At 43.7% G+C, this 12746-nt stretch overlaps 2 protein-coding genes across 2 annotated transcripts; one reads left to right on the forward strand and one right to left on the reverse strand.

The window, feature by feature from the left end:
• Window positions 1–1488: 1488 nt before the first annotated feature.
• On the forward strand, window positions 1489–6107 carry LOC124651731 (cationic amino acid transporter 2, vacuolar-like). The gene is made up of 14 exons (XM_047190770.1): window positions 1489–1648; window positions 2528–2729; window positions 2819–2903; window positions 2984–3124; window positions 3218–3336; window positions 3411–3507; window positions 3607–3779; window positions 3870–3936; window positions 4252–4410; window positions 4573–4813; window positions 4920–5028; window positions 5147–5259; window positions 5360–5435; window positions 5554–6107. The coding sequence occupies exons 1-14, from the start codon at window positions 1504–1506 to the stop codon at window positions 5711–5713; spliced, it is 1887 nt and encodes a 628-aa protein (XP_047046726.1). The 5' UTR covers window positions 1489–1503; the 3' UTR covers window positions 5714–6107.
• A 1131-nt stretch (window positions 6108–7238) lies between these two features.
• LOC124655916 lies at window positions 7239–10049 on the reverse strand. The gene is made up of 9 exons (XM_047194744.1): window positions 9938–10049; window positions 9660–9863; window positions 9437–9563; window positions 8690–8760; window positions 8513–8567; window positions 8302–8390; window positions 8142–8227; window positions 7840–7942; window positions 7239–7638 (listed from the first exon to the last, which is right to left on the reverse strand). The coding sequence occupies exons 1-9, from the start codon at window positions 10047–10049 to the stop codon at window positions 7532–7534; spliced, it is 954 nt and encodes a 317-aa protein (XP_047050700.1). The 3' UTR covers window positions 7239–7531.
• Between the last annotated feature and the right edge of the window lie 2697 nt (window positions 10050–12746).

Here is a 12746-nt window from a genome sequence, read left to right on the forward strand (position 1 = left end):
TCGCTGGAGCCAAAACTCCGCTCCCTCCAAATGCTCTATTTGTTTGTTTTTGTGAAAGATTTTTTTATAAAGTTCCATAGCTATCATGCAATAAATGAAACTAAAAGTACTCCCTCCGATACATAATACTACTTTATAGGTGAATTAAAACCACAACACTTATTATAAATCAGAGAGAATATTATTAAATAGGGTCGTAAATGAATACGATAATTTTCACACCGAAATCAGTGCTCAATCCATTTTAATGTATTCATATCCGAATTTACAAAATTCGGCGGATAAGGATATCTGATTTCGAAGTGATGCTCCCGATATGGTATAGGATATGGTATATAGCCAATAACATGCGGATATGGGTTATCTGAAATTTAGGATGATTCGAAAATTTTAAACCGAGTAATCTGACTTTTAAGTCAAAAGCCAATGCCAATTTTGCAAGGTAAGTAGCTATTGAGTTGTTAAATTTATTTGGCGAGCGTTTTTAGCTCTAAATTTCTATCGATGCTTGAGTTTTAGCGTATTATATCTTTTTTTTTCTTAACTACATAGAATTGAAAGTTTAAATCTCTCGTTAGTTTTGCAAGAACTATAATGTTAACGAGCCTACTGATGATGGTCGCCTAGAAGCAGAAGCACAGCGAGAGAGAAGGCAACGCAAGGAAAGCAAGCGCTACCCGGCACGTGACTACGTTCTCCGCTGAGTTGTATTCGTGTAGGCCCAGGGTATAAGATACAGAGATAGAGCCCCGGGGATCGTTGGCGAATTTGTAATTGGCTTCGGCCTGGCCTGGCTGGCCTCTCTCTCTCCTTCCTCCTTCTCGGATTCGAATTCCTATTCTCCAAATTGTAATCCAGATACAATTGTGGTTGCCATACAGATCTGAGTGAGATAGTTTCTAACATATAACCATCTATCCGCTCTAATTATTCAAACCGGAAAAAAATATATGATACAAGCATAATCTGAGATCCGATTACACCCTACTATTAAACCACGTGGGTTTTATCGTGTGAGCGACTCGTATGCAGATTTGCCATTCCGCGTGTGGTTTACGACTGTTCAACTCTCCGGCTATTCTCGAGTTATACTCCCGTTAGCGTATTAAACTCAGCAAACTTTGTTGACTGATCGATTCCTCCATAGTTATTCTTCCATCTGTACCAAAATTCACACGAAACGTCTCAATTTTATACGAGCAGCATAGGTATACATACGGTACACAATTCGTAGAGTAGAATGTTATCTTTTGGATGATTCGGACAGACTGCGGCACGCCTGCCGATAAAACCAAAAGACAAACCTACTCTGCTCGCGTCTGCCCCATAAACACACTCCTCCTCGTCGTCTCCCGAGAAGAATCCCCGCGGCTCAAGCAAAGAAACAGCGGCAGGCGGCGGCACACGCCAGCCAGCAGCGCGCGATCCCCTCCACCTCTCGCCGCCTGCTCCCGCCAAATCGCGGGAGCAGCAGAGGGAAGTTCTTTCCTTGGCGTGCCGGCGATGGGGTTCGAGGCGGCGGCGGGCGGCGGCAGCGGCGGGATCCGGGCGCTCACGCGGCGGAAGCAGGTGGACTCCGACCGGGCACGCGCCGCGGGCGGACAGCAGCTCGCCAAAGAGCTATCCGTCACGCAGCTCATCGCTATCGGTACAGAGTTCACCAGTTTCTTTCTTTCTTTCTTCCTTTCCTTTCCTGAGCTTTTGATGATCTTTAGTATGAGGATTGGATTACGTCGGAAAAGCGCTGCCTTCTCGGTTAATTTCATGTCTGAAGCTTTTGTGCGGCGCAAAAAAAAAAAATTGGATCTTCGAGCTCGTAACAGTGAAAATCACCATTTGCTTTGTTGGTCTGTGATTTCGGTTTGGTGGATCGCTAGTTTTGTGGTGTGATTTTCTGCAAAGTTTCACCTTTCGATCTGTCGGTAAATCCAAAATCCTGTTTAGGTATATGCTCAAGACAATCTACAGTTGCAATAAATTTCGTTGCTACTGATCGCACAAGCTTCCGTTAGTGAATTTTGCCTAGCTTTAATTACGCAGTCTGAGATCTCAGTAGGAATGTTTTTTTACGTAAATAGGAATGCTTCGATTGGGCAATGAAGATGCGGATAGTATCATTCATTTGGATACTGATCAGAGAAGTTCAGGCTTCTGCCGTGTCTACTACTCCTGTGCTTGCTTGGTTGATGCTATGTCATTTTCAGTAGGGTACTTGGGTGGGTGGTTTGCCCATGCCCCGTTAGGATTCAATTTCTAAGTCATGCTACCTTGATGATGATGTAAATGGACTGATTGTTCTGACCAGACTATATGCTGATGTTATGATGTACTCCCTCTGTCCATAAATAGTGTCTAGATACATCCAGATTTAGAAAAATCTAAGACATCTATTTATGGACACAGGTAGTAGAAGTCGTTGCATGCTTCTAGAGTGCAGAATGTTTCTTAACACGTTGCAGAGCTAACGTGCTGCACTGTCATACCATATGAGCGTAGTGCTCATGGAACATTTTGTGTTATCTATCAGGTGTTGGTTCGACGGTTGGAGCCGGAGTGTACGTTCTTGTTGGGACGGTTGCACGGGAGCACTCTGGCCCAGCATTGACGCTCTCATTTCTGATTGCCGGAATAGCAGCCGCTCTCTCAGCTTTCTGTTACGCGGAGCTTGCTAGTCGGTGCCCCTCTGCAGGAAGCGCCTACCACTATTCATACATCTGCGTTGGTGAAGGGTAATTTACTAATACCAACATTGTTCATGAAGTTTTATCCATTGATCGGATGGATGTTCTCACATTGTTTGGTATTTTTGTTTATGTAGAGTTGCATGGTTGATCGGCTGGGCTTTGATATTGGAATATACAATTGGAGGATCAGCTGTTGCCCGTGGCATATCTCCCAATTTAGTGAGTGGGGTTTACCCTTGTTTCTGCAGCATGTCTCTCAATCTTCCATCTCTCCTAACACACTATGTCTATGTGTTCAGGCGTTATTTTTCGGAGGACCAAATAGTCTGCCATGGATTCTAGCACGCCATGAGCTCCCATGGTTAGATGTTGTTGTTGATCCTTGCGCTGCTGCCTTGGTTCTCCTTGTCACTGGCCTGTTATGTGTCGGAATAAAAGAGGTTGCTGACTTATACAGTTCAGAAACACCTTTCGCATTCCTTTTTCGTGAAGTATAGTGTGTGATATTCACCCTTCCATTTTTTTGGTAACAGAGTACATACGTACAAGGAATTGTGACGATCCTGAATTGCTGTGTGATGCTATTTGTTATTATAGCCGGTAGTTACATCGGCTTCCAAACAGGATGGGTCGGCTATAAGGTGTCAGGCGGGTAATGCAAAACTTACTTTGATACTTTGTTTTCTCTATTTGGAAAATAGTGTGCTAACCACTTTTTCCCCCTAGATTTTTGCCATATGGAGTGAATGGAATGCTTTCAGGCTCAGCTACTGTTTTCTTTGCCTACATAGGCTTTGATTCGGTAGCTAGCACTGCTGAGGAGGTAACGAAAGGCCCTATTGCACAAAATTTATTTGGCGCCTCTTACGTCTGCTGGATCAGTTTGCATTATTGATAATCCTTTCATCTACACTCGCAACAGGTGAAGAATCCGCAACGAGATCTGCCATTGGGAATAGGAACAGCGTTGTCAATCTGCTGTACCTTGTACATGTTAGTTTCAGTTGTTATTGTTGGTCTGGTACCATACTTTGCTATGGACCCAGATACCCCTATTTCTTCAGCCTTCGCAAGACATGGGATGCAGTGGGCAGTGTAAGGACTCCTTTAGACATCGCTTCAGCTTCACCATACATTACTTAGCGAGCTTCCTGCTGAGGCTTTTTCGGCGCTATCTTGTTTTAGGTACCTTGTAACATCTGGTGCTGTCCTTGCTCTCTGCTCAACCTTGATGGGATCAATTCTGCCACAGGTATACCTAAATATCTTAATCCATATGTGACTTAAAGCTTCTGTGATTACACTGCATGGAAATTTGGAAATGGGCATAGCCAATATAGCACTCTTGGCATGATTGACATTACACAGACGAACATTGTTATCTCTGAAGCTCTCTGACCATTAATTGTTTAGCTCAAGATAGAACTGTCTGTCCTCCTATACTTCTTGTATGATCGGGATATAGGAGTTGAAATTCTGATCAGTTTGCTCTCTTAGCTAATCACTGCAACTATAATCTTACAAATGAGATACATATTTGAACTTATGGTTTGTTATTTTCTCACAGCCAAGAATATTGATGGCAATGGCGAGAGATGGGTTGTTGCCACCCTTCTTTGCTGATGTTAGCGAGAAGACTCAAGTTCCTGTCAAGAGCACAATCATAACTGGCATCTGTGCGGCCTCTCTGTCTTTCTTCATGGATGTTTCACAACTGGCCGGAATGGTAAGGATCTAGGAACCACTGGATAGTTGTCACATTTGAAAACAATTGATGATGGACTTTGGCTCAAGATGCTATTTCATAAAGGAGCCTTCTCTCCAGAGAACGCATTAAGCACCAAGAATGTTACGCATAATATAGCTAAAAGCGTTCCTTTTGTTGCAGGTCAGTGTAGGCACGCTCCTCGCGTTCACCATAGTCGCTGTCTCCATCTTGATCCTCAGATATGTTCCTCCAGATGAGGTTCCCCTGCCATCATCTCTGCAAGCATCATTCCGTTTGAGCCAAGAATGTGATGAGGAAAAGGCGAGAGATGAGAATCGAGAACAGGGGACATCTGAGATAAAGGATGTGATTGTAGTAGAATCAATCAGTGACCCTCTTATTGAGAAGCAGCTATATGCAAGTATGTCTGGGGAATTGCCCTTTGACTTGGTCAATTCTGCAAATCTAATTCTGAAGTAGGTACATTTGATTTATCTAGCTAATCAGATTCTCTATAAATTCATCAGGCAAATTGGATGAGGTAAAGCGACGCAAAACAGCTGCTTGCAGCATAGCATCTGTATGTGCAGGGGTTCTAATCCTGACATCTTCCGCTTCTGTCACATTCCTGCCCTTGTAAGTACAGAAAGTGCATATCTTGTTCTGCAGGAGTACACACTCGCTCCCATAATGAACTTTCTCTGTAAGAAAAATAATGGCCAGTCTAACATGCATATCTCCCATGTCACGTCAGCCTGGCGATGTGCTTCCTCTGCATCTTTGGCGGCCTGCTCCTCCTAGCTGGTCTTGGCATGCTCTGCTGGATTGACCAAGATGACGGGAGGCACTCATTTGGTCATTCTGGGGGTACTAGCATCACAGAAATTTTATGCATCTCTCTGTACTAGACTACTGATAACTTCTGATAACTTCATATTAAAACCTATTTCTGCTGCTCCCTCTGCAGGATTCATCTGCCCATTTGTTCCAATGCTGCCAGTGATGTGCATTCTCATAAACACGTACTTGCTGATAAATCTGGGGTGAGTATCCGACACAACGATCTTACCTTTAAGTTTGCTTGTCGATAAAATGCCCAGAATGGATGTATATACCTACTATAAACATGTCTGAACCTTGTCTTACCTTTGTGTTCTTCAGGGCTGGCACATGGATGCGAGTCGGTGTATGGCTGGTGATGGGGGTCTTTGTCTACATTTTCTATGGACGGACCCACAGCTCATTGACCGATGTTGTGTACGTCCCCACAGCTCAGGCAGATGAGATATATGCTTCGTCTTCTTCAGGGTTTGTGGCCTAGCTAGATAAGATCATCCTTGAGAGTTAAGAGATCATATGCTCCCGAGTCCATTTCACAAAACCCTTGAGCACCCTGGCTGGAGGTGTTCCCTGTTGCTGCTGCACCCTGCGCGGCATGGCAGGCATGAGGTTTGAAGGATTCAACAAATTTTTAAGCTGTGTAAATTGTAAAATGTAGAAATATCATCATCATCATATATGTGCCTCATTGGAGGAATGTAAATAGTAAATAGATATGATTGGAAGTGTATAGTTTGCAATATGTGCAACAGTGCAAGGGGTAACTAATGTAGTAAATCGTTATGATTACCCCTGGGCCCTTCTATTTTTCACGCATCTTCTTGATGCCGATGTAAACATTATATGATTCAATAAAGATCTCGGTCTTTACTCCACAATATATATGTGTATTCCTGTACGAACTCTACATAGGCCAGGAGATCATGGCAGGAGGAAATTATTCATCATCACCATTCTTCAGTAAGACATGCATGCTATGATATTATGGTTTTGCACTTCCTCTCCAACTGCATAAGCAAAGTGAGTAGAAAGATAGCCCTCCTTTTCCCTTTGCAAAAGCAGCTTGGTCTGCAAACCTTGGTTCATCCGGTCTGAAATCTATGTTACAGCTCACTCACCAGTTCCTGAAACTAATACAGGCCATCCTTTCTTCTAGACACCCAAATCATTCTCTATGTAATGTTTGTAGTACTTTTTCTTTGGTGTCTGGAAAGCCAGGAACGAAGCTAGATTCAGCAGGCAACCTCAGAGTCCTCAAGTGTGGCATGAAACAATTTTACAGGAATCCAAGATGGAAGACGCTCAGGATCACTCCTATGCGTTCCAGTATCTTTCTTCTAGGCTTCCGCATCTGACTTCTGACCACCGTTTTCCAGGAAGCACTATCACAGATCTTGATGGAATCCGTATCGTCTTTGATGCGGTTTGGAAGAAACAAGCTAACCACCAGGATGCCCAGACGGGTATTGGAGTTACCATTCCACCATTCACTGCTAGGAAAATCCATTTCGCAGCCATCTCATGACCAGCTACATCTGCTATCAGGCTGAAGCCTTTGTTTTCCAGCTAGCAATAGCAATCTCAGAAATACTACATCTCCAGCAGCCCTACTTTCTCTCTGAAAATGCTACTTCGTGCAAGCAGCGGCAGCTTCACACATAATTAACAAACCAGAGCATTGGGAGATCTGGCCTCAACTTTCAAGGATCATCCAGAGCAACCAGTTTGAAGCTACCAAAAAAATTCACGTAGCTAAAAGTCTGAACATGATAGCACACCATCAGTCTAGGTTGGCTCTTAACTTACAGGGTAGATCTTCAAACTTTAGATGTATCCCTGAGAATCTAGCTCAAGGATCATGTCCTTAGAGCTATGTTGTACAATCTGAGTGGTCACTTGCTTTCGCTGCTCTCTGTGAAATGTTGCCAAATCAATAGTATACTCTGTTCAAAAAGAAAAAGAAAAGAAAGCAGACTGAATAATACTTGTGCAAACAGCCCAGGGTCTAATGACATTCTCCCAGGAGCAGGAGACTGAATAATACTTGTGCAACTCCATGGTTGAATATACATCAACCGTCAATCAAACCCAAGTTCCTTCGCCAGATTAACAACATTACAACACACTATTCTACAAACATACAGCAATCAAATCCAAGCCATTGCCTTAGAAAAGAGCAAGTTGTCCACCAGATTAACTACATCACAACAAGATAATAATATATAAAGAAAAACACAAATACAGTATAGTAGTATCGGCTATATCCTCTTCTATTTCCCAGGTTTCCCGAAAATCATCCCTAGGAGTCGGTCTTGCGTAGGGTGTAGTAGATGGAACCATCAACTGTCTCCATAGCTAGTTGATTCAACCGCAGAAGGATCAACAGGTAGGATCTTCCTTTGCGCCCTGCAAAAAACAAGGGCGTGAGCATCAATGGAATTCATTTACTCCCTCCAATCCATTATAAATGTCATGGTTTAAGTTCAATTTTGAACAATTTTGAACTAAAACCACGACACTTATTATGAATCGGAGGGAGTAGCATATAATAACATTCAGAATTTCTGCAGGCATGAAATGGCATTTATACATAGGACTATAACATACCCAAACCAATTGATCCAACATCATCCTGATTCAATGCAACACTTCCCTGACCTTTGCCACCGCCAAAGTATGAATTTAGTTTTGAAACTGCATCACTCAATTCCTGATCATGCAGAAATAAGACAAAGAAGTTTGTGACAAGAGGCAAGAAAATTTATTACGCATGTTTTCCCTCCTAGTAATTCCAGTAACATACTGGGAACTACACAGACACTGCTGTAACTTGAGACAGTTATCAAATAGACAACATGCAAAAGGTACTACGAGAAGCATGTCCATGTGATTTACGAAAAAACTCATACCTCCCATGATGCGAGAGTCCTCATATAAGGAGGAAGTTTCTCGTACTTCTCCTTTGACGCCCTTATCATCCCTTGGAAAGCATCATCTTCACAGATTCAGCAGAGAAACAAGTTATAAGGAGCGGAGATGTAATCTATCTCCTTAAACTAAAAGATTTACATTGCTGCTGACCATCTTGCCGATCTGTTTCTTCTTGGGGAGGTGTGGGATCCTCAGCCTCATTCATGATCTCTTGGCCAGCATCAACACTGAACAGCATAAACGCATGGGTCAAAAGAAAGCTAAAGTGAGTAAAGAGCCGTGGAAACAAAACAAAGAACAGCGGTATAGCAGTAGATATCTCATGTATATGTGTATTTCGTTGATTTACCTTTCACTTTCAGGTTTCCTGTCAGGCATCTTTGGACTTGCCGAAAAATCATTATCTGCGATGTCTGAACAAATTACAGTCTATTCTCAACTTAGGAATTGCAGTAAGAAATATTAATATATTGACAATGCGTCTAAACAGTTGGTGTAGCAAAGATGCTTTGCAAGTGTGCTGTACCTTGAGAGGACAGAGCAGCCAGACAGGCATCAGAAATCCCAAGATTCTTTAGTGACATGGAATCCTCAAATCTTACGTGTAGTCAAGAAAGAACTCAATGCCCCATATCTCCATTATTACACAAACCAATAACAGAAGTACAATGAACAATTTAATGTTGAACGGTGTAATGAAGTAGACTAAATCGTATGGCGTCAGAACCATGTGTGCCCGACTAAACGAAGCTAGCTCTCTCGGCATAAAGTAGGATTTTTACTACATGCACTTCCAAGAATAAACAGATGCCCACGAAATATCTAAGTTTGCAGTTAGTGCATTAGTATTGTTAAGCGCATCCGGTGATATAACAAGTCTGCAACTACCCAATCGATCTCAATTTCCATTGTCTGCTGGTTCCAAAATTATGGTATGGCAACTTCAGATTTGGGAGATTTCACCAGATAATTTGGAGATTTAATAACAGAATAAAAGTAATAAAGGGTAACAGCTAATATGGTGGAACTTCTGGATGCACACATCTAGGGATCCTACACACATCCAACATTGGTGAAGCTGCACTGCAAGCCCTTGCAACTAGCCCACTAGGCACAGACTGAAGTCTACTATTGGGAGCCTATGCATCTGGAATTGCAGTATAGATGTATCCATTCCATCAGTTCGACCACAAATCACACCCAACCATTATTATCTGCAAACAAAATATCACACCCAACGCAAGAATAAATCTTATAACTGATGAAAGGATACAGCGCGTCATCGTCGTCGTCGAAGCGCTCCAGATCGGACCTCAGCACCGAGCTCGATTCTCCGAGGCGCCCATTCCCGGGGACCTCGAGCTCCCCCGTGTCTCCATCTTCCTCCTCCGCATCCACCTCTACACGGACAAGACAAAAACGCTGTGATTCTCAGCCATATGAGACACGAACACTGCATAGCCAGAACGGTGTGGTGGCAGGATCGAGGTGCTTACCGGGGGCGACGTAGCCGAAGGAGACGAGTCGGGACTCGACGGCGTCCGCGTGGCGGGAGACGATGTTGAGCGCCTGTTGGCAGTGGCCGAGGAGCTCCTCGACGGAGACGGTGCCGAAGGCCATGGACTCGAGGCGCGCCAGGTCGGCGCCCGCCGCCTCCACCCGCCGGTCCAGCCCCTGCAGGAACGCGGTCGTCGCCGAGTCTGCGGGGAAGCGCACGCGTTAGGTAAGCGGGAGGAGGGGCTAAACCCTAGAGGAGACAGGGTGGGGTGGGTACCGAGGGGGATGGGGCGGCGGGTGAGGGCGTCGGAGAGCGCGGCGGAGGAGGAGTCGGCGTGGGCGAGCACGTCGGAGAGGGCCCCGCAGAGGGAGGAGATCGAGGCCTCCATGTCGCGTCGCATCGCGGCGGCGGCGGTGGCGGCGAGTCGCCGGAGTCTGGGAATTGGGGAATGATTTGCTCTGTCGTCGTTCAAATTTCGGTGGAGGGGAATGGTTTTCGTTCCAGGTGGCCCACTTCGCCGACGGACCCGGAGAGGATGGTGTTGGACTAGAACGCGAAGGGAGTTAGGGCTTCCAATGTTATACTGGGCTGAATGTCCAAGCCTAGTATGTCAGATATCTCTAATCTAATAGAGCCCGTAAAACGCCCGGCCTGTGAGAATAACTGCTGTCTATTATTAGCTCAAAAGAAAACTACTTCCTCCCTTCGACCCTTCCTAGACATAAGCCATATAGTTTTTGGAAAACAATTAGCATATAAAATGTACTATGGGTTTCACCACAATTGTTTTTAGGATTTTGTTTATGTTTTCTTATCTTATCTTATGTGAAGTCCCCCATTTTCTCACGCCGATTATCTGGTGGTAATCCCGACTAAATTTGTGTAATTTTCTCTTAATATGGGTTCTTTAATTCCGTCCCGAAAATTTATATCAAGGAACCGAGGTAGTACTGTTTTGTTGTCTAAACTAAAGGAAATCCATTTTGACTCATAGGTTTCGTAGATGCACCCACTTTCGAAAAAAATAACTTCCTTCGATTCAATATTAATTGACTCAACTTTATCTAAATAGAGGTATCTAGTCAACAAACATGTCTAGGTACATCTATATCTATACAAAGTTGAGTCATTTAGTTTGGATAGGAGAGAGTATTTTAAAATATCTAAAAAATCCAAAAAAAATCGGGGTGTACTCACCGCGTCAAAAAAAAACTTATTTATTATAGTTTTTGGCTCAAAAAACACCAAAGTAGGTCTCTAGTCACTCAAATTCCTAGTTTCTTGTATGTCACCCCCAATCACCCTACCCTGGCACCGCCTAATCGCCTCCATGGAGCTCCCTGAGCGATCGCCCGTCTGATTCAGATCATGCGGCCCCTAAAGCAGCCTCGCGTTGCTCCCGTCACCGTTGTCAAACACAAGCGGTAGGCCTGGGCATTCGGTTTTAACCGAAATTTCAAATCGGTTTTTTGATTTTTTTATTAATTCGGGTAATAAGAAAAGGTAACCGAAATTATATTGGTTTTCTAATTAACTGGTAGTTCGGTTACTCGATAATTCGGTTCGGTGTTCGGTTTTTAACCAATTTGATCAAACGTGAAAAAAATGTTGGGTCGATGGTATGCCGCAGCTTGTCACTCGCAAAACACAATGACCAGAAGCTACCATCGCGTGCTACACGGACTGCTGAGCAGGTAGACAGTACTGGGGGAACCATACGAGGTACGACCATGCAAGTATAAACTGCATAGCTAGCTAAGAAGAAATATGATGGTTGTTTGTACACACGTACGCACTTGGAGTTTGGGGCTTTGGCCCTGTTGGGCGTTTACTTGTGTTGGTCTGGGAAAAAACATGAACAATTGACACTGGAGCTATGTACGAGATTGTTCTGGTATCTCTTGACAGTATCTCGGTTATTTCAGTCATTTCGGTTAACACATGATTTCGGTTTTTCATACTTGCGCACCGAAATTGCCCTCGGTTAATTTTATTTTGGTGTATTCGGTTTCGGTTCCGGTTATTTCGGATTCAGTGTTCGGTTTCGGTTTTTTATGCCCACCCCGCCAGTATGGCAATCACGTCAGCTAGGGAGTAGGTCCCCTTGCGGCCGGTCCTCCAGGTTCCCTCCCGCGCCATTGGTGTTCTTCGTTGCTACAATGTTGGTGTTGTCGGCCAAAGACGACAACTATCATCCCCAAGAAGGTGATACGTCGAGGAAAAGGTCCTCCACCACCTCGGCCGTCCGGGGTGCCTAGTGCGACCATCAATGACGTCGAGGCCCACGATGTGTTTGAGAAAACACGGGAGAGGTATAATTTTGACCCCTCTGTGAATGTGCATCGGGTTGGATGATATTGTTTTTCTTTGGTTTTTTAGTTATGTAGTTTCAATTTGCATTCGGTTCCTACATCATATGTGAAATTGTTTTTATGATTGTACGTACTTTTGGATCAAACACTGTTGTCAAGATAAGAACTAGAAACTGGTGTTGTTAAAATTATTTGCAATTGCATATATTTTGCGGTATTGCCACACAAACCATGCCGGAACAGATCCCCAAACCCGTACTATAAAACGTTGATGGTTTGAGTTCGAGGTATTTATTCCGCTCGACCCGCACAATACCCTAAAGCAGATTTTTGGTTTCGCTAGAAAACTTTTATGCTACCAAGATTTAAGGGTTAGCTAGAAATGCTCTGAGTGCAAGCAAACTCCCGAAACCTTTTCTTCCGGATACATAAAAATTATCTATTCTAAAAAAACATAACTTAGGCACAAAAAATCTTTATGGCAGAAATCAAGAATGTACGGACATTTTTTACACGGGTGATGTGTCCCGTGTATGGACCCGCCTGAAACGCTCACAAGCGAGTAAAACCCCCAAAGCTTAAATCTCTTAGATCTTGTTTGGTAATAGAGTTTATGTGGGGATTACTAGGATAATCATCTAGCGTATTAGGTGAAACTTGTACCTTCACCCAATCTCCACAAAACTCTATCCCCAATCCACTTGGTAGAAGTAGAGTATTAAGAATTAAGAAAAGTACACTAAGAATTGAGAAAAAAATAAGGGCGCGTCTAG

This window comes from Lolium rigidum, chromosome 5 (genome assembly GCF_022539505.1).
Source record: "Lolium rigidum isolate FL_2022 chromosome 5, APGP_CSIRO_Lrig_0.1, whole genome shotgun sequence".
Taxonomy (NCBI): Eukaryota; Viridiplantae; Streptophyta; class Magnoliopsida; order Poales; family Poaceae; genus Lolium; species Lolium rigidum.